This window comes from Mobula birostris, chromosome 12 (assembly GCF_030028105.1).
Source record: "Mobula birostris isolate sMobBir1 chromosome 12, sMobBir1.hap1, whole genome shotgun sequence".
In the NCBI taxonomy this organism is placed as follows: domain Eukaryota; kingdom Metazoa; phylum Chordata; class Chondrichthyes; order Myliobatiformes; family Myliobatidae; genus Mobula; species Mobula birostris.
Genome location: NC_092381.1, coordinates 71,984,556 through 72,007,018, shown reverse-complemented (window position 1 = coordinate 72,007,018; position 22,463 = coordinate 71,984,556). Strand labels below are relative to the sequence as shown.

General features: G+C 41.9%; 1 protein-coding gene across 1 annotated transcript in view; it reads left to right on the top strand.

Annotated features, from left to right (window-relative positions):
- fam151a (family with sequence similarity 151 member A) overlaps positions 1–22,463 on the top strand; it is a 41,748-nt gene that overhangs the window by 6,573 nt on the left and 12,712 nt on the right. Inside the window, exons 2-4 of the mRNA XM_072274086.1 lie at positions 3,147–3,302; positions 5,305–5,454; positions 19,044–19,206. Of these exons, the coding sequence (XP_072130187.1) occupies positions 3,147–3,302; positions 5,305–5,454; positions 19,044–19,206 (469 nt within the window). The remainder of the gene's footprint in view (positions 1–3,146; positions 3,303–5,304; positions 5,455–19,043; positions 19,207–22,463) is intronic.

Below are 22,463 nucleotides of genomic sequence, written 5' to 3'. Positions count from 1 at the left end.
GGAACTGAATTTCAGAGGCAGAGGGCAGCAGATTATCACTACTGTTTAGCATTATTGACGGGGGACGAACCTCTAGATACCTGTCTTGTCAAATGAGCTGTCATGGTTCCATTGGCTGCCTCAGGTGAATGTGGTACATCCACTGCACTCTTCTGCAGCAAGGGGAGTTACCACTGGTGTTATGGTCAATACTTCTCCATCAATTAATGTCACTCAAATTATTAGTTGCTTATTTGAGCTTAATAAAATTTGGCCACATTACCACAGAAAACAGCCTTGAAAAGTACTTCCTTGGTTGTAGATTGCTTAAGGATGACCGGAGGCTGTGTATGGTGCCTCACAAACGTAAATCTTTCAAATTAATAGAAGCTAAAATTAGCATGTGGGAGTAGCAATGAGAGGGAATCCAGCTGAATTTTATGGTGCCAGCCCTTGAATCAGACAGCAATGATTAAACTCTGTGAATCATGGCCTCTCCCTGCATCACCCTTATCTTCCTCAGACAGCACGTCATGTATTTCCATAATTGTCCTGTAATTATCATCATTACAGAGACCACATAACTCAGAGTGTCTTTTACTGATGGATTCTCTAAAGTACCAGAAATGTTAATCATACAGTTTATTGATTTACACATCTGACAGGGCACTGGCACCTGTTGAGACAACCGCTCTTTGAATTTAGATCTCAGGAAATTATCTAAATTCATCAGATCATCAATCTAGACCTCACCCACCCTATCTCTTCCTTAAATTAAAATGTAGAAAATGCATTTAATGTTTCAGGTAAGAGACCATTTGTCAGTCTCTTTCCTCAGATGATGCCTGAAGTACTGAGTGCTTTCAACATTTTCAATTTTATTTCATATTTCCAGCCTCTACATTTGGTGTTGACTTCCACCTCTTAGTTAATTGACCCCATCCTAAAATCATCTCCCCTTTGCTGGTTTCGTCAAGGAGTGGGTGATGATATTTGAGGTGGTTGCCCTCTATTTCGTGGTAATTTTTTTCACATGTATGTCAGTAGTGGGTATAAATGGAGGGAAAGGAGGGAGGAGAAGATGGCGGCGTGATGCAGCTCGCAGCAGCCATTCCGGTGGTGATGTCTGTTATCTGTCAAGTAGGGTGCCGTGCACAATCCTGATTTGATGGAGACAGACGTGAGAGCACAGAGGAACATCTGGTGAAACTTCTGAAATGCCTGCTTCGCTGCCGCTGCTACTGTGTGATCCAGAATCTCCGGAGGGGAAGGCCCCGAGTCCTCAGCTTTGCTTGTTGCTCGGTGGCCGGGGTGGGGTTGAAGTGATCGGCAGAGGATGGTGCTCGTTGCTCGGTGTCGGAGGCTGGAAGTTTTCGGACGGACTCAGAGTCCGCTGCGGTCAGGTGCTTCCAATGGTGCTGCATTGGCAAGTTTGCGGCACTTGGAGGTTCATGACAGGGAGAGTTTCTCCCTTCTACCGTCTGTGCGAGATGATGGGGCTATTGGGACTTGAGACTTTTTTACTGTGCCCTTGGTCTGCTCTTTATCAAATTATGGTATTGCTTTGCACTGTTGTAACTATATGTTATAATTACATGGTTTTGTCAGTTTTAGTCTTGGTTTGTCCTGTGTTTCTGTAATATCTTTCTGGAGGAACATTGTATCATTTTTTAATGCATGCATTTCTAAATGACAATAAACGAGGACTGTGTGTCCTCATAATCTAAATCAGGCTGCTTAACAATGAAAACCAAAGACTGACTATTTACTTATTTCAAGATAAACTTCATTCATAATGAAAAATTTACTGCAGTGCAATGCCGTTTCATTTTGCATTCACGGTTAATGCAGTAAGTACTGTTCTATTACTTCCTTAAAACCAATAGCACTGTTGCCACTCATGTGGCCCCTGGGGTGGTGCTTCCTCATCCAACCCTGTTCTTCCCTGTTCAGTCACAGAAAAAACCCTGCACTGTGATCTTTTCCACCGGGCCCCTGCTGCGGCTGCACCAAGCTTCAGTGCGTCCCCTTCAGCACGAACTCGTGCAGCCTGGATTATGCCGGTCAGCAACATCCCTCCACGGACATCTTGTAAGCAAAGGCTGAAGAGGTGGGATTTCCAGTAAGAACCCTGCCTGGTTTCCTTTCCTGCCTTATAGCCTTTGAGTTAGGTTGCTTTGACTGGTTAACTCTTCTTGGAGCTGGCGCAGATTCATTCGACATGCTCCAACAGTTCTGAGTCTAACCTGCCTGTAGAATCACACACCGGAGATTTTCCTAGAGCTCTATAGCCCAGCACCACATGTACCTAGCAAAATGTCAAATACGATTTTACATCTAGTTTTGACATTTAATTCAATGACTACCTGTTTTCCCAGACTACTAAGCATAAAAATCAGTTTCCTTGGTAACTGTTTAGTTGGAGTATTGCTGATTTACTCCATCTCACGAAGAGCTTCCCGCAACTCAGACAGGGCAGCTGAGGGTATTTGAAGGAGCATTTTCATTCGACACAGGCAGAGCCACTGCCCTTGCAGTGCCAGGAGCCCAGGTTCAATCCTGACCTCGTATTGTAGATTCTATAATCTCCCTGTGACCACGCGAGTTTCCTCCAGGTGCCCTGCTTTCCCCTCACATCCCAGAGGTGTGCTGGTTGGTAGGTGCCACTGTAAACTGCCTTGAGTGTGTAGGTGAATCAGAGCGGAGTTGATGCAAATTTGTGGAAAATAACTGAATTCAGTGTAGGATTATTATAGATGGTGGTCAATGATTGGCGCAGACTCAGTGGACCAAAGGGCCTATTTCCATTACGTATGTATGACTCAATCTATTTCTCTGTGACTCCATGACATGCAATTTGAATAATGTGGGCTACGCCTAAACTTTAGACTTGTGTTTCCATTAACTTGTGTGCAACTTTTGTCTTTGAGCGATCCACTAGCAAGGGGAGCAACACTAAGACACACTTTGAAACTTCCAGGCTCAAGAAAATCAGAGGGACATTTCAGCAAAGTAAGCCACAAAGGAAGCTGTAGATTTTAAGAGCTGGGTTATCAGAGCTTGGCAGCTGAGTGCAACTTTCAATGCGCTTCAGGAAAAATCACTGATTTAATTGGAGAAACAAAGGGAATAACAAGTTAACATGAAACCTTTCTTTTCCACTTCAGACAAGTGCTATCGATCAGAGGACGGACCTTTCAGCCCAGGTGGAGACCTGCTTGACTATTTGCTTCACAGTGGCATTATTGAGAGGAAGGATGGTCTGCTGGTTACCTGGTCCCATGGTGCAAACAGCAAGCACCAGATGGAAGAAGCCCTGAAAGGTATGTGTCCAAGGCTAGCAGCCTAGATCATTGAAAATACTGAACGGGAATAGATTACCAAAACCTAAAGTACCAAGGTAAAGTATTTAAGCAGGCATTATAAATAGGAGATCTGCAGGAATAAACTACAGTGTTTTCCCCAATCTGATGAGTGAAGGGGCTGCTTTCATCAGTTACTTAGAGAACTTTTGTTTCCGATACTAGTATGAAAGGACAAAAACAGAAGGTTATAGGAACACAGTGACTTCAATAAGTGATGCCTGAAGATGGCAGGATCCATCATTACGGATCTTCACCATCCAGGACTTGTCCTGTTCTCACCATCAGGGAGGAATTAAGGAGCCTGAAGACACACACTCGATTTTTTAGGAGCACCTTCTTCCCCTCCACCATCAGATTTATTAATGGACCATGAACCCATAAACACTACCTCACTCTTTCTCTGTTTTTGCACTGCTAATTATTTTTTTATTTGTAACCTATAGTAATTATTTTATGTATTGCACTGTACTGCTGCTGCAAAACAACAAATTTCACAACACATGTCAGTGATAATAAATTCTGTCAGGCAGCATCTGTGGTAGCAAAAGGTACAAGTCAACGTTTCTGGTTGAATCCTGATGCAGAGCCTTGACTTGACATGTAGATTAACATCTTTTGCCTCCACAGATACTGTCTGACTTGCTATTTTTTTTGTTCTTGATTTCAGCATCTGCTATCTCTTTGGTCACTGGTATGAAGTCTAATTGAAAATTATTCCAGATCCACCCGTTGATGTGTTATAAGGTCAAGCAGTACCACTAGATTAGTTTCAGTTAAATCAAGGCCAAGTTAAATCCTGCTACGCTTCAGTTTGCAACACCAATGAAAGTTCATGTCCACAGGGCCACAAGTGGCCCTGAAATTGCCTGACTTCATGCTACACCAAGACATGCTGAAATGCATCTGACTGGCAAGCCCTAAGAACTGGAATGTGCCACCGTGCAGAACTGTAGTTTTGAGTGCCACAGTAGATCAGGGTCCTAAACGGACCCCAGCCACCCTGAAAAGGAAAATAGAGACAATAGAATAGGAAGAATTTAATTGTTTTGCCGATGAACTGGGAGAAATCTCCCTCTGACGCCACTTCACCTGCATGCTGTTGTTGTTCCTATCCATGCCTAGTGGAACCTTGCTGTTTCTTTAGCTTTTTTGTCTGTTTTTTATGAGGCCGAGTTGCTAGCTCGACGTTCAACCTAGCACAGGTAGAAAGCGTGGAAGGAGCCGGTCGGATTCGAACCTGGGACCACTTGCCTCGAAGCCTGGTGCAGATGCCACTACACCACCAGCCGGCAGCTCGCCGGAATGACAGACACTTAAAATAAGCTATTATCACTGTCAAAGTGGTTCTGTCTCTTATGAGGAGTTCCAAGCCTTTATGATGTCCAGTAAGATGTAGAGAAGTGAATCAGTGGAGTGCTACACACACCTCTATAGTTTATCTCAAACACTGGTTTTAATATCCATAGCATCATATGGGTGATACCACACCATCCCCAAAATGAAGGAAGTGTCCCTCTTTTGCTGAATGTGGCAATCTCACCGCAGAATCTGCTCATTTGGAATTAAGGCATGAGAATCCAAGGTGCCAGGATCAATATCTGGAAGTACTGAGATAGCTGCTGAGTACTCAGACAGAGCAGAGTGAGAAAGCATGGATCTTAAACCATGCTTCCATGGCAGTAATCTCTGCTGGGTGTCTCACAAAAGGACAAAGAAAGCAATATCTATAATAGCTGGGGAGGAGCTGGCTAGAGAACGGTAGGGCCAGAAGCAAGGTCAATGGTTGTTGCATGTCCTTCACACAAGCTCGGAGTCCGTGAAAAGCCATGCAGGTCGGAGCATTCCATGGTTTCCCTACCGAGGAGCAGTAAGCAGTCATTCCCTCTGAAGAACTGATGTTGCAGTGCATTCATGCAAATGTCAGCTCACCATTACTGTCTCACTGTCCATGCACTCCCAGGTAATGCCATGGTCCTGGAAGCTGATGTCAACGTTGAAGGTTTGAACACTCAAAACGAGACTGGTATTCCTATTATGGCTCATCCGCCTGATATCTACAGTGACAACACCCTTCATGAGTGGCTGGATGCTGTTTTCAAATCCAAGAGAGGTAAGGTTTGCTCCTAACAAAATGAAGAATTTCTCCAGACTTTCTGTCCATACCCTCTTTGGATGTTCTCAAACAGAAAATAGTTTTCTATTTCAATGGGAATATAGAACATAGAACATAGAATATAGAATAGTACAACACAGTACAGGCCCTTCGGCCCACAATGTTGTGCTGACCCTCAAACCCTGCCTCCCATATAAGCCCCCACCTTAGATTCCTCCATATACCTGTCTAGTAGTCTCTTAAACTTCACTAGTGTATCTGCCTCCACCACTGACTCAGGCAGTGCATTCCACGCACCAACCACTCTCTGAGTAAAAAATCCTTCCTCTAATATCCCCCTTGAACTTCCCACCCCTTACCTTAAAGCCATGTCCTCTTGTATTGAGCAGTGGTGCCCTGGGGAAGAGGCGCTGACTATCCACTCTATCTATTCCTCTTATTATCTTGTACACCTCTATCATGTCTCCTCTCATCCTCCTTCTCTCCAAAGAGTAAAGCCCTAGCTCCCTTAATCTCTGATCATAATGCATACTTTCTAAACCAGGCAGCATCCTGGTAAATCTCCTCTGTACCCTTTCCAATGCTTCCATATCCTTCCTATAGTGAGGTGACCAGAACTGGACACAATTTTCTGTTGTTATTTGAGGAGAGGGGCAGTATGAGTGTGAGGGCAGTTTGCTGTTCTCGGTTTCGGATGTGGGAGGCCCTGGAGTCTCCAAGCCTCCCGGACGTCTACATCTGCGCCAAGTGCATCGAGATGCAGCTCCTAAGGGACTGTGTTACGGAACTGGAGCTGCAGCTTGATGACCTTCGTCTGGTCAGGGAGAGTGAGGAGGTGATAGAGAGGAGTTGCAGGCAGGTGGTCACGCCGGGGCCACGGGAGGCAGACAAGTGGGTCACGGTTAGGAGGGGGAAGGGGAAAGGTCAGGTAATAGGGAGTACCCCGGTGGCTGTGCCCCTTAACAACAGGTACTCCTGTTTGAGTACTGTTGGGGGGGACAGCTTACCCGGGGGAAGCGACAGTGGCCGTGCCTCCGGCACAGAGTCCGGCCCTGTAGCTCAGAAGGGTAGGGCAAGGAAGAGGAGGGCAGTTGTGATAGGGGACTCGATAGTAAGGGGGTCAGATAGGCGATTCTGTGGACGCAGTCCAGAGACCCGGATGGTAGTTTGCCTCCCTAGTGCCAGGGTCCGGGATATTTCTGATCGTGTCCAAGATATCCTGAAGTGGGAGGGTGAGGAGCCAGAGGTCGTGGTACATATAGGTACCAATGACATAGGTAGGAAGAGGGATGAGGTCCTGAAAGAATATAGGGAGCTAGGAAGGGAGTTGAGAAAAAGGACTGCAAAGGTAGTAATCTCGGGATTACTGCCTGTGCCACGCGACAGTGAGAGTAGGAATGCGATGAGGTGGAGGATAAATGCGTGGCTGAGGGATTGGAGCAGGAGGCAGGGATTCAAGTTTTTGGATCATTGGGACCTCTTTTGGCGCAGGCGTGACCTGTACAAAAAGGACGGGTTGCACTTGAATCCTAGGGGGACCAATATCCTGGCAGGGAGATTAGCGGGGGCTACTGAGGTGACTTTAAACTAGAATGGTTGGGGGGTGGGAATTAAATTAAAGAGGCTAGGCGTGAGGAGGTTAGTTCACTACAGGGGGATGGGAACCAGTGCAGAGAGACAGAGGGGTGTAAAGTGAGGGTAGAAACTAAAAGTACTATGGAGAAAAGTAAAAGTGGCAGGCCGACAAATCCAGGGCAAGCATTAAAAAGGGCCACTTTTCAGCATAATTGTATAAGGGCTAAGAGAGTTGTAAAAGAGCGCCTGAAGGCTTTGTGTGTCAATGCAAGGAGCATTCGTAATAAGGTGGATGAATTGAAAGTGCAGATTGTTATTAATGATTATGATATAGTTGGGATCACAGAGACATGGCTCCAGGGTGACCAGGGATGGGAGCTCAACGTTCAGGGATATTCAATATTCAGGAGGGATAGACATGAAGGAAGGGGAGGTGGGGTGGCGTTGCTGGTTAAAGAAGAGATTAACGCAATAGAAAGGAAGGACATAAGCCGGGAAGATGTGGAATCGATGTGGGTAGAGCTGCGTAACACTAAGGGGCAGAAGACGCTGGTGGGAGTTGTGTACAGGCCACCTAACAGTAGTAGTGAGGTCGGAGATGGTATTAAACAGGAAATTAGAAATGTGTGCAATAAAGAAACAGCAGTTATAATGGGTGACTTCAATCTACATGTAGATTGGGTGAAACAAATTGGTAAAGGTGCTGAGGAAGAGGATTTCTTGGAATGTATGCGGGATGGTTTTTTGAACCAACATGTCGAGGAACCGACTAGAGAGCAGGCTATTCTGGACTGGGTTTTGAGCAATGAGGAAGGGTTAATTAGCAATCTTGTCGTGAGAGGCCCCTTGGGTAAGAGTGACCATAATATGGTGGAATTCTTCATTAAGATGGAGAGTGACATAGTTAATTCAGAAACAAAGGTTCTGAACTTAAAGAGGGGTAACTTTGAAGGTATGAGACGTGAATTAGCTAAGATAGACTGGCAAATGACACTTAAAGGATTGACGATGGATATGCAATGGCAAGCATTTAAAGGTTGCATGGATGAACTACAACAATTGTTCATCCCAGTTTGACAAAAGAATAAATCAAGGAAGGTAGTGCACCTGTGGCTGACAAGAGAAAGTAGGGATAGTATCAATTCCAAAGAAGAAGCATACAAATTAGCCAGAGAAAGTGGCTCACCTGAGGACTGGGAGAAATTCAGAGTTCAGCAGAGGAGGACAAAGGGCTTAATTAGGAAGGGGAAAAAAGATTATGAGAGAAAACTGGCAGGGAACATAAAAACGGACTGTAAAAGCTTTTATAGATATGTAAAAAGGAAAAGACTGGTAAAGACAAATGTAGGTCCCCTGCAGACAGAAACAGGTGAATTGATTATGGGGAGCAAGGACATGGCAGACCAATTGAATAATTACTTTGGTTCTGTCTTCACTAAGGAGGTCATAAATAATCTTCCAGAAATAGTAGGGGACAGAGGGTCCAGTGAGATGGAGGAACTGAGCGAAATACATGTTAGTAGGGAAGTGGTGTTAGGTAAATTGAAGGGATTGAAGGCAGATAAATCCCCAGGGCCAGATGGTCTGCATCCCAGGGTGCTTAAGGAAGTAGCCCAAGAAATAGTGGATGCATTAGTGATAATTTTTCAAAACTCGTTAGATTCTGGACTAGTTCCTGAGGATTGGAGGGTGGCTAATGTAACTCCACTTTTTAAAAAAGGAGGGAGAGAGAAACCTGGGAATTATAGACCAGTTAGCCTAACGTCGGTGGTGGGGAAACTGCTGGAGTCAGTTATCAAGGATGTGATAACAGCACATTTGGAAAGCGGTGAAATGATCGGACAAAGTCAGCATGGATTTGTGAAAGGAAAATCATGTCTGACGAATCTCATAGAATTTTTTGAGGATGTAACTAGTAGAGTGGATAGGGGAGAACCAGTGGATGTGGTATATTTGGATTTTCAGAAGGCTTTTGACAAGGTCCCACACAGGAGATTAGTGTGCAAACTTAAAGCACACGGTATTGGGGGTAAGGTATTGGTGTGGGTGGAGAGTTGGTTAGCAGACAGGAAGCAAAGAGTGGGAATAAACGGGACCTTTTCAGAATGGCAGGCGGTGACTAGTGGGGTACCGCAAGGCTCAGTGCTGGGACCCCAGTTGTTTACAATATATATTAATGACTTGGATGAGGGAATTAAATGCAGCATCTCCAAGTTTGCGGATGACACGAAGCTGGGTGGCAGTGTTAGCTGTGAGGAGGATGCTAAGAGGATGCAGGGTGACTTGGATAGGTTGGGTGAGTGGGCAAATTCATGGCAGATGCAATTTAATGTGGATAAATGTGAAGTTATCCACTTTGGTGGCAAAAATAGGAAAACAGATTATTATCTGAATGGTGGCTGATTAGGAAAAGGGGAGGTGCAATGAGACCTGGGTGTCATTATACACCAGTCATTGAAAGTGGGCATGCAGGTACAGCAGGCGGTGAAAAAGGCGAATGGTATGCTGGCATTTATAGCGAGAGGATTTGAGTACAGGAGCAGGGAGGTACTACTGCAGTTGTACAAGGCCTTGGTGAGACCACACCTGGAGTATTGTGTGCAGTTTTGGTCCCCTAATCTGGGGAAAGACATCCTTGCTATAGAGGGAGTACAGAGAAGGTTCACCAGATTGATTCCTGGGATGGCAGGACTTTCATATGAAGAAAGACTGGATGAACTGGGCTTGTACTCGTTGGAATTTAGAAGATTGAGGGGGGATCTGATTGAAACGTATAAGATCCTAAAGGGATTGGACAGGCAGATGCAGGAAGATTGTTCCTGATGTTGGGGAAGTCCAGAATGAGGGGTCACAGTTTGAGGATAGAGGGGAAGCCTTTTAGGACCGAGATTAGGAAAAACTTCTTCACACAGAGAGTGGTGAATCTGTGGAATTCTCTGCCACAGGAAACAGTTGAGGCCAGTTCATTGGCTATATTTAAGAGGGAGTTAGATATGGCCCTTGTGGCTACGGGGGTCAGGGGGTATGGAGGGAAGGCTGGGGCGGGGTTCTGAGTTGGATGATCAGCCATGATCATAATAAATGGCGGTGCAGGCTCGAAGGGCCGAATGGCCTACTCCTGCACCTATTTTCTATGTTTCTATGTTAATACTCCAAGTGTGGCCTGACCAGAGTTTTATAGAGCTGCATCATTACATCGCGACTCTTAAACTCTATCCCTCGACTTATGAAAGCTAACATCCCATAAGCTTTCTTAACTATCCTATCCACCTGTGAGGCAACTTTCAGGGATCTGTGGACATGTACCCCCAGATCCCTCTGCTCCTCCACACTACCAAGTATCCTGCCATTTACTTTGTACTCTGCCTTGGAGTTTGTCCTTCCAAAGTGTACCACCTCACACTTCTCCGGGTTGAACTCCATCTGCCACTTCTCAGCTCACTTCTGCATCCTATCAATGTCTCTCTGCAATCTCTGACAATCCCCTACACTATCTACAACACCACCAACCTTTGTGACGTCTGCAAACTTGCCAACCCACCCTCCTACCCCCACATCCAGGTCGTTAATAAAAGTCACGAAAAGTAGAGGTCCCAGAACAGATCCTTGTGGGACACCACTAGTCACAATCCTCCAATCTGAATGTACTCCCTCAACCACCACCCTCTGCCTTCTGCAGACAAGCCAATTCTGAATCCACCTGGCCAAACTTCCCTGGATCCCATGCCTTCTAACTTTCTGAGTAAGCCTACCGTGTGGAACCTTGTCAAATACCTTACTAAAATCCATATAGATCACGTCCACTGCACTACCCTCATCTATATGCCTGGTCACCTCCTCAAAGAACTCTATCAGGCTTGTTAGACACGATCTGCCCTTCACAAAGCCATGCTGACTGTCCCTGATCAGACCATGATTCTCTAAAATTCTCTAAAAGATTCTTAGAGATCCTATCTCTAAGAATCTTTTCCAACAGCTTTCCCACCACAGACGTAAGGCTCAATCTCCAATCTCCAATGTTTTTTTTTAATATAATTTTTATTGAGTTTTTGAAGTGATTACATGGAAAGATAATGTCTACCCTCCCCTTCCCCTTAACCCTTCCCCCCGATATATACCCCTAGCTGAAAAAAAAAGGAAAAAAAGAAAAAGAAAGAAGAACTGCCTGGATATTGGAAGGTTTCCACATGCTCCATGGGATTCAAAATAAATTTAGTATATTTATTTATTACTTTCCCCAAGGGACCAATATCTTTGTCATCAGAGCAACTAAATATGCCATCCCATCTTTTGTAAATAAGGGTGCCAAATATTCAAAAATGTATCATATTTATCTCTTAAATTATAAGTAATTTTTTCGAGTGGAATACAACTAGACATTTCATTGTTCCAATGATTCATACTTAAATACAAATCCGATTTCCAAGGAACTGCTATAGCCTTCTTGGCTACTGCCAATGCAATTTTTATGAATTCTTTCTGTTATTTATTCAGTTTAAGTTTCGGTTTTATCCCTTCAGTATCACCTAATAGAAATAATACAGGGTTATGTGGAAGTTGAGTTCCAGTAATTTGTTCCAATAATCTCCAATGTTTGAGGAAAAGCTTGAGATTTCTGCTTTGGGGAGGAAGAAGGAACAATACTTATGATGTTTGCACAATAGTAGCCAACACAATAGGTAGAGATTCAACACAAGCCATCATTGCAATGAGTGTTAATAAAAATTGAGGGACTAGTCATGCAGGACTCCACCTACTGTCTATATTTGTCATCCACCATTGCTACAAGATGGATGTGATTTGCTGATCTTGCTCAAGTTCTCCATTCTTTAGTCTACAGTGGAGGCTGGACACCAGCTTAGCTCTGTATGGTGAAATGGTGGTCCCACCCCGATAGCCTTTGCACATGCCAAAGCTTGGAGATAATGTTAAATGCCTTTGACATTTAGAAACATTTAAAAACCATTAAAATTGATGTACATAAGTTTTTGAAATAACTATTAAAATTAAAGATTTAAGGCATCCGTTAGTCTTGTGAGACCATGGATCTGTGCCTGGAAGGTCTCCACTCTCCAGGGCGCAGGCCTGGGCAAGGTTGTATTGAAGATCGGCAGTTGCCCATGCTGCAAGTCTCCCCACTCCACACACCGATGTTGTCCAAGGGAAGGGCAAGGGCCGATACAGCTTGGCACCAGTGTTGTCGCAGAGCAATGTGTGGTTAAGTGCCTTGCTCAAGGACACAACACACTGCCTCTTCTGGGGCTCGAACTCACTATCTTCAGGTCGCTAGTCCAATACCTTAACCACTTGGCCATGTGCCCACAAAATTAAAGATAGCCACTAACATAAAATATAGAAATATTATTAAAAAGGCTACAGTAGAATAACAAACCAAAGCTAAAACCGGAAAATCGTCAACAGCTGGGTCAGCGTCTGTGGAGAGAGGTTTAGAGGTTTTCAATGACCCTCCATCGCAACTGGGAAAAATTAGGCATTTTGACAAATTTCAATTTTCAGTTGGTGGGGTGAGAAGAGCAGAGGGAACATCCATAACAGCACAAAGACCAAGTTCATATAGACAGGCATTGATTGGGGACAGCTGCAAATCTGTCATTATATGGATAAGGCTTTTATTGTTTAACTATTATTGCCCTTCAGATGGTGGCCTTGAGCTTTAGTACTTTGAACAGCTGATTACTTGTTAGAACATTTCAGCAGAACAGTTAAAGAGCCAACACCGTGGCTGCAGATCTGGGGTCATACTAGTGTGTAGGATTGGGTAAAGGTAAAAGATTTCCTTTGCAAAAGGATATCAGGGAACCAAAGGAGTTTTTAGGTTAGCCTGGTAGCTTTGTGATTGCTCTACTCCTTCTATACCCATGACTGTATGGCTAGCTATAGCTCAAATGCCATCTAGAAATTTGCTGATGATGCAGCCATTGTTAGTAGAATCCCAGATGGAGATGAGCGGGCATACAGGAGTGAGATATACCAACTAGTTGAGAGATGTCACAGCAACAACCTGGCACTCAATGGCAGTAAAATGAAAGAGCTGATTGTGGACTTCAGGAAGGGTAAGACAAGGGAGCACAGACCAAACCTCATAGAGGGATCAGAAGTGGAGAGAGTGAGCAGTTCCTGGGTGTCAAGATCTCAGAGGATCTAATTTGGTCCCAATATATCGATACAGCTATAAAGAAGGTAAGACAGTAGCTATATTTCATTAGGAGTTTGAAGAGATTTGATTTGTCACCTAAAACACTCAAAAACTTCTACAGATGTACCATGAAGAGCATTCTGACAGGCTGCTTCACTCCCTGGTATGTGGGGGTGGGTTACTGCACAAGACTGAAAAAAAACTACAGAAGGTTGTAAAATTAGTGAGCTCCATTTGTAGTATCCAGGACATCTTCAAGGAGTGATGCCTCAAAAAGGTGATGTCCATTATTAAGGACCCCCATCAGCCACAATATGCCCTCTTCTCATTGCTACGATCAAGAAGGAGGTACAGAAGCCTGAAAGTACACACTCAGTGATTCAGGAACAGCTTCTTCCCCTCTGCCATCCGATTCCTAAATGGACATTGAACCCATGAACACTATTCACTTATTATTTCTGTTTTTGCACTATTTTTAATCTATTTAATATACAAGTACCTACTGTAGTTGATTTACATACTTATTTTTTTCTATATTATCATGTATTGCATTGAACTGCTGAGTGAGCAAATTTCATGACACATTCCGGTAATAATAAATCTGATTCTGATTCTGTTGTTGATGTTAGCAGTGTGATTAAGAATGCATACAGGAGACCTGCCTTCATTAGCTGGGGTATAGAATATAAAAGCCAGGATGATATATTACATCTATACAAAACAGTAGCTAGGCACATCCACAGTTCTGGTCCCCATGCTATAGAAAACGTGATTACATTGGAGAAGATGCAGAGCAAGTTCAGCAAGATGTTGCCTGGGGTGGAGCATTTCAACCACGTGGAGAGACTGAATATTCTAGGTTTGTTGCCTTTGCTGCAGAGAGGGCGGAGGAGTGATCAGACTGAAGCACACAAAATTCTGGGGGGAAGTTGATAGGGTAGATAGTGAGAAACTTTTGCACATAGAGTTGACAATACTCAGCAGGCATAGGGTTAGGGAAGAGCACAGAGTGGATTAGAGAAGGAACTTTTTTTACTGAGCAGATGGTTGAAACCTACTGTAAATATATTGTTTCATTAAGCATTCACATAATTCATGAAGGGTGATATGTGTGTTCGTCCATTGTCAACATCGATGAGGACCCCAACACCACTATGATGGTGTCGAGACTGGCGCGTGATTTGGATTTAAGTGTGGGAGAGTTATATGTAAGAAGTATGTGAATCCCATACATTATTATACAGTACCACCACGTCATATGTGAGCTAAGATGAACTAAGTAGACAAGTTATCCCAGGCTCCTGTGTTTTTCCTTCAATTAATTTCTAGAGTTACAAAATGTAACGGTGGTGAGGAGGAAGTTTTAAAATGAACCTGAGACAACTACCTACCTGCTGAAGCACAGCATGTTTTTTCTTCGGAAGGGGAGAGAGATGGTTGAGATTTTAAAAGTGGCAGAAAAAGGATGAAATTAACAAGCAACATTTAAGCCCCAGAGTTCATGAACAGTACCTACTGGGTGATATAATAATAATAATATGAGGGAAAAGCAGAAATGTCTGGCTACATTGGAAAGATAAACACAGATAACTCAGAGTGCTCAACAGATAACTGGATGATATATACTGTACAAATTGAGCAGTCTTTTAAAGCAAATGGAGTAGCCAGGAAGAAACGAGTACCAGTGTTGCCAAGTGTTATAGGAAGAAAAGAATGCAGTATGTTCAGAAGTTTGACTGCTCCAACCAACCAGCCAAAATGAGCTTTGCTGACATTGTGAACATAATGCAGGAATATTTAGAACTGTAACCATTGTTGATTGCAGAATGCTTTAGGTTTCATTAGTGGAATCAAAAAGAAGGGGAGTCCATTTCAGCTCACATGGCTGAATTGAAGAAATTATCTGAGCATTCAGTGAGGGCTTAATAATGCACTGAGAGATTGTTTAATTTGTAGAATCTTAAAAGGAAACATTCAAAAATAGCTCCTAATTTAAGCCCAATTCACATTTAAAAGAACAGTTGAAATTGCTGCATCAATAGAAACAGCAAGCAGAGACACAACTGAGTTGCAATCAGGAATGAAAGTGAGAATGAACAAAATTGCAACATCTAAACAGAAACCTATCTGGCCAAAAAACTTGTGTTACCATTATGGAAGGCTCTCACATACGCTGGTTCAATACAAGCTTAAAGGGGAAATTTGCAGAAAATGCAACAAAGTAGGGCACATACAAAGGGCATGATGGGCAGACAAAAATAAATGGATTGTACAGGGAAGAGAAAAAATAAAAAGTTATGTTGCATGTTCAAAAAGAGGACTAATCTGCATGCTGTTGATGAAAAATCTGATAATGATAAGGGTGACACAGGACTGGGTAGCCTTGAGATTTACAATGTGAAAACTAATTACAGACTAGCAATACGGCTTACACCAGAAATGAACAGCAAATTAATTAAATTGGAGTAGGAAACAGGCTCAGCTGTTCCAGTCTTTCTACAAAATAAGTTTGAATAACATTTCAAAGATACTGCACTGAAGTCTGCAGATATCTAACCAATAACTTACATTGGAGAAAACATAACTCCTGTGGGAATGACATTTGTAACAGTGAAACACAACAACCAACAAACCACATTGGGCTTGTATGTGGTGAAACAGGAGGGCCTGCATTGTGTGGCCGTGATTTGCTGAGGCAACTAAACTTGATTGGAGATCCAGCCACCATTTCCATGCCACATTGCCTGCATTAGAATCAACTGAAAGCGAATTAAGAAAGGGTCTCAGGAAGAGTGTGCAGGACAAAGAACGGAATCAAAATGGGGGCTCCTCAAACAAGGAGGTTCAATGTTTCACTCCTGGACAAGCAGTCCTAGTGAGGAACTACAGAGGTGATCAAAAATAGGTACCTGAAAAGATTAAGGATAGAACTGGACCAATCTCCTATACAGGTTGTGTCTGATGTCATCTGGAGTCGACACATTGATCATTTGAGGAGAGCAGAGTCAATTGTTAGAGAAGAAGGTGACCTCAGCTGTCAGAACCTCTTCCTGCAGTCCCAGAGTCAACTCTTCCAATGATGATGGAGGAAGCTCCAGAACCTGAGATTGTTTCACAGCCATAAGTCTCACCTGCCGAGCAGAGTGATCCCCCTTGACAGGAAAGACGTTATCCCACCAGAGTAAGAGATCTTCTATAAGTGATTAAATCTTAAGGCCTAAATGGGACAATTTAAAAATTACTATGCTGTGAATGTCTATATAATAGTTGTATTGTGTAGTATACTGTGCGTGTAATTAATATATATAAACACATACATATATATGACTAGCGAGCAATACATTACATATTTGAGTTTAGAAGCATTCTATATTGAGTTGGAGTTTATAGCTAAGCAGGGAGAAATGTGGTATATTTAATATTTCAGTAACATTTGAGTAATATTGTTATTGTTTGATTATGCATTCTTTGTGTACATAATTCATCATGGGTTCTATGTAAAAGTATGTGAATGGTGTACATCATTATGCCACCATGTCATAGTGAGTGCCTCACTAAAGAAACACTAAATAGACAAGTTATCCTGGGCTCCTGTGTTACATTTTTGGGTTCATTTCTGGAGTTACAAAACATAACACCCGCAACTCGATACCAGAGAGAAGAAAGGTTCTGGCATAACGTTGAGATAGTATTTAGATCAGCACTTGAAACACCATGACATGGAAGGTTATATGCTGAGTGCTTGTAAATGGGATTAGCACAGTGCTTGATGACAAGCATAGACATGGTGAGCCAAAGGGTTTATGTCCCTGCTGTTTCACCCTATTGCCATCTAGTTTCCAGTTCCAGATTCGCCTAAATATTTGAAATAAATTTTCACATCTGTTGTGGTGGGATTTGACCATGTATCTACACATCAACAACCCAGGTCTCCAGATTTCTAATCCCGTAATCTCATCTGCTCTCTACCTAATCTTGAAAGTATCCTAGAGACATTTCTCTTTGAATGCTCTTGTTGAAGTGATTATTTGATACATAATAAAAATATTGTCCTTCCTAGGCTGACTGTTAGAGCATCCTATAGTTCCTGACAGGGAATTTGGACATTTAAAACAATAATACATCACTTCATGGAGCAATATTATATTTTGTGTATTAGACTATGGTGAAGGAAAGATTGGCCTTTAATTTTATAATACTAACACAGACTTGAGCAACAGTGCACAAGAAACTGTTAATGTTATTGGAAATGCAAAGGATCCCTGTGAGGTATATTTCCAATGACCCAGTGATGGGTATAATGAGTGCTGTAATGAAGCCAGTCAGCTTCTAGCGGTATACAACAGCAGTTGCAAAAATTGGTGGTCACAAGTGGTCTAGCATAGCTTGGAACAGCAATTCCATGAAAAACTGATTTAGTGACTTCCACTATCATTACAGTATACCTTGGAGGCAGTAATGTCAACAACAGGGCACCCTATTCCCGTTACCACTGCCACCAGGAAAGTCACCGAATAATACTTTTTGAGTGTAGCTAGAATAAACACTCACACTTTTCACTTGCCTGTTCTTCATATTGGGTGGGTTTGTGACTAAAAATTAAATAATTGCTGTTTTAAGCATTTGCTTGCAGAAATTTTAATGGAGCTGACCCACTTTTCTCCATGGTCTATAACCTGGAGGTGGATATTATCTACATGGACCTTATGAATCTACATGAACAAAGTCCTCATAGGAAGCTGGTCCAGAAGATTCAGTTGCTTGGCATTCAGGATGAAGTAGTGAATTGGATCCAACATTGGCATAGTGGGAGAAGCCAGGGAGTGGTAGTAGATGATTGTCTCTGACTGATGGCTTGTGACTAGTGATGTGCTGCAGGGATCGGTGCTGTGTCTGGTTCTTGTTTGTCATCTGTATTAACGGTCTGGATGATAATGTGGTAAACTGGATCGGCAAATCACAGCAAGGTTGGGAGTGTAGAGGAAGGCTAAAAAAATGGGCTGAAAAGTAACAGATTGAATTTAGTGCAGACAAGTGTGAGGTGTTGCACTGCAGGAGGACAAACCAAGGTAAGACTTACACAAGAATGGTAGGGCTATGAGGCATGTGGTAGAAGAAAGAGACCTGCAAATACAGATCCATAATTCTTTGACAGTGGCATCATGGTTAGGCTGGGGTCATAACGAGAGCTTTTGACACATTGGCCTTCATAAATCAAAGTATTGAGTACAGGAGTTGGGATGTTATGTTAAAATTGTACAAGATGAGGCCAAATTAGGAGTATTGTATGCAGTTGTACCCTACCTACAGGAAAGATATCAATCAGCTGGAAAAAGCACGGAGAAAATTGACATGAATGTTGCCAGGATTTGAGAATCTGAGTTATAGGGAAAAGCTGAATAAGTTAGGACTTTATTACTTGGGGTGCAGGAGAATGAAGGGAGACCTTATAAAGGTATTATAATTATGAGGGGTGTCGATGAGTGCATGCAGGCTTTTGCTCTTTGGGTTGGGTGAGACTAGAATTATAGGTCATAGGTTTAGGGTGAAAGGTGAAATATTTTAGGGTATCTGCAGGAGAACTTTCTCACTCAGAGGGTGTTGTGAGTGCATAACCAATGTGGATATGGTATTGGAATGGGTAGATGGGACGAGGCAGAAGATCAGGTTGTCATGGATTAGACATGCTCAAGAGCCAATATCTCTGCTGTGCTACTCCATGACTTTATGAACAACATCAGAAGCCTAGAACATTATACATTTCTAAAGTATACACGCTATCCAAGCCATGCTCACTCTTGGTCGATCAATTGTTTCACGGTTGTAAGATAGGTAACTGAATGTTATTTCCTAGGTATGAAGCTGGATTTCAAAAGCATTGATGCAGTAGACCCTTCCTTGGACCTCCTGCTGAAGAAATCGAATGAAATCTGCATCAACAGACCAATTTGGTTAAATGCTGACATTCTGATTGGCCCAAACGTTCCAGGATTCATTAAGCCTGTCGATCCTTCCAGGTAACTTTAACCTTGGTGATGTCAATTTCAAATCCATGTCCACAATTACTGAGAACCACTCTCCCTTTAATAAAAATTAAACCTTTTCTATGTTAGCTGAAACATTTTAAGATAGAGAAATCAGTCTAATTTTTTTTTGGCACCTAAATTTTTCTGGATATTGAAATGGTAACAAAAAAATGCCATGGTGCCACTATGAAACAGCCCCAAAGTTGCTTTTCAATGTTATGTCAATGCTAAGCAGCACTATTCAGCAACCCACCTACTTAACCCTGGCCTAATCACAGGACAATTTACAATGACCAGTTAACCTACTAACCAGCACGCCTTTGGACTTCGGGAGGAAACGCACACCCTCACAGGAAGAATGTACAAAGTTCTTACAGATGGCATCGGAATTGAACTCCAAACTCCGACGCCTCGAGCTGTGATAGTGTTATGCTAACCCCTATGCTGCCATGCCGTCCCAAAGATCTACTGGTTAGCAGGTTAATTGGTCATTGTAAAGTGTTCTGAGATTAGTCTAGGGTTAAATAGGATTGCCGGACGGTGAGGCACAATGGGACAGAGAGGACAGTTCCTCACTGTATCTCTAAATAAGACAAATAAAAATCTTCTTTAAATTTTCTCCATTCCACTTTAAACATAGGCCCTCTAGTATTTGACTTTCCAGCTGGAAAAAGTCTCTGACTATCTATCATCATCATGATCATCAGGTGCCATGCCCAGTTTGAGCTTTGACTGCCATGGCCCACACACTCCTGTTTCGGGTCAAGTGGATCAATTCATTGGTATTCATTTCCAGTTCTCTGGCTGCTGTCTCCATCACCATTTGTCTTTGTCTTCCTCATGCTTTCTTCCCTTAAATCTTTCCCATAATTACCGTGCATTCGAACTCCTCTTTCCTAATCACATGTCCGATGAAGTTACATTGCCTTTTCATGATCTCATATGTTATTTCTCTTTTTGTGTTTGCTCTGTTCATGACATCCTCGTTAGATATTTGTTTCGTCTGTGATATTCTTTGCATCCTTCTCAAAAACCACATCTCTGCTGCTACAATTCGTTTCCTCATGTTACTAGATAGTGTCCAACATTCTGAGCCATATAACATAACTGGATAAACGTAACATTTCAGTACTCTTGGGCGGGTTGTAATGCCTAGTTTAGTATTGGTCAGTATACTCTTCATTCTCGTAAAGGTGTCTTTTGCCATCCCTATTCTTCTTTTGATGTCCAAGTCGCACCTGCTATCTGATGTCACCCAGCTTCCTAAGTAGCAAAAGTTCTGTACTTGTTTTATGTCTTCCCCATTTATTCTCAGCCTGCAGATAGGTTTCTCCTTTTTGGATATCACCATACATTCTGACATTCTGTCTTTTTGCAATTGATAGATGACCCATTTTTGCACTTTCTTCAACAATTATATCAATTAAGTTTTGTAGTTCTTCCTCCATACTTGCAATTAACACAGTGTCATCTCCATATCTGAAATTATTGATGTTTTCACCGCCAACTTTGATTCCCAAGATGTCTCTTATTTTTTGTAATATTGTTTCACTGTACACATTAAATAAATCAGGGGAGAAAACACACCCTTGTCTAACGCCTCTCTTGATTTTCATAAACTGACTCACTTCTCCATCTATTCTTACCGCGGCAGTTTGTTCCCAGTACAGATTTCTGATTAGGCGGAGGTCTTTCGAATCTAGATCTAGAGTTTCCTGTAATATTTCAAATAACATATTGTGCTTCAATTTGTCAAATGCTTTTGTGTAGTCGATAAAACAAACAAACAAATCTTTTTGCACTTGAATTACTCATTCTGATAGTATCCTTAACATCAATATTGCGTTTCTTGTACATTTGTCTTTCACAAAACCACATTGTTCTATGCCTATTTCAGCTTGTATCTCACTTTTAGCTCTTGTCATCAAAATTCTTAGAAGTATCTTGGTGATATGACTTAATAAACTTATGGTCCTATGTAATTCACATTCTATTGCTCCAGGTTTCTTAGGAAGAGTGATAAATACTGATTTTTTCATCTCTTCTGGTATTATTCAGACTCATAAATGTCATTGATTAAATCAGTAAGTTTTTCAATTCCATAGTCTTCAAGAGTGATAATTTGTTCTATTACTAATTCATCAGGACCTGCTGCCTTTCCTTTCTTCATCTTATTTATTGCATTACGAACTTCAGATTTTAAAATACTTGGACCTTCAATGTTTTTCTTAATTTCTGGTTTTTTGCCTCGATCGACTTCAAACAATTCCTGAATATACTCAGTCCATCTGTTTATAATCTCATCTTTTTCCATGATAATGGTACCATCCTTTGCTTTCAAACATCCACCTGAAGAACAGAGGAGCTTTTTAGCAGTGATATTCTTGATTTGTTGATGTAACCTTTTTGGATCAGTAATAAGGATTCTTTCTATTTGCTCACATTCCTGTTTTAACCATTCTTCTTTGGCTTTTTGACATAAGCTTTTAACTTTTTTATCTAAGGACTTATATTCTATAGGATTTGCTTTCTTCCATCTCCTTTCTTCTATTAGATTTTTGATTTCATCTGTTATCCATTTATTCTTTCTGCTTTTTTCTTTTTTAGGAATCACTGACTTTGCTGATTCTACTAAAGCATCCTTTAGAGAGTTAAATTTCATTTTTACATGATTGCTATCATCTTCAACAGATTCCATTTCTAGACTTTGAAATCTATTCCTTACTTCAATTGTAAATTTTTGTCTTAAGTTTTCTTCTTTAATTAATTACAAGTAGTCAAGGGATTGTTCAGGTTTTTGCTTCTTTAGTTTTTTAAGTTTTATTTTTACATGACATAGTACTGGGTTATGGTCACTATTACAGTCTGCACCTGGATATGTTTTGCATTGAGTCACTGAGTTTCTAAATCTTTGGTTTATAGTAATAAAGTCAATTTGATTTCTAGTGTTATCACCTGGACTTTTCCAGGTCCACAAGCCTCTTGGATGGTCTTTAAAGTAGGTATTCATAATGACCTGATTATTCATCTTGCACCATTCTACGCATTTCTCACCTCTTTCATTTCTTTCTCCTAGTCCAAATTTTCCTATGGCATTTCCATCAGCACACTTTAGCATTTAGATCTCCCATGACAATAACAATATCTTGAGATTTGCACCCACTCTTTGCTTGTTCAAGCTCTTCATAGAATTTATCTATATCCTCATTTGTTCCATCTGTTGTTGGTGCATATACCTGTATAATTGC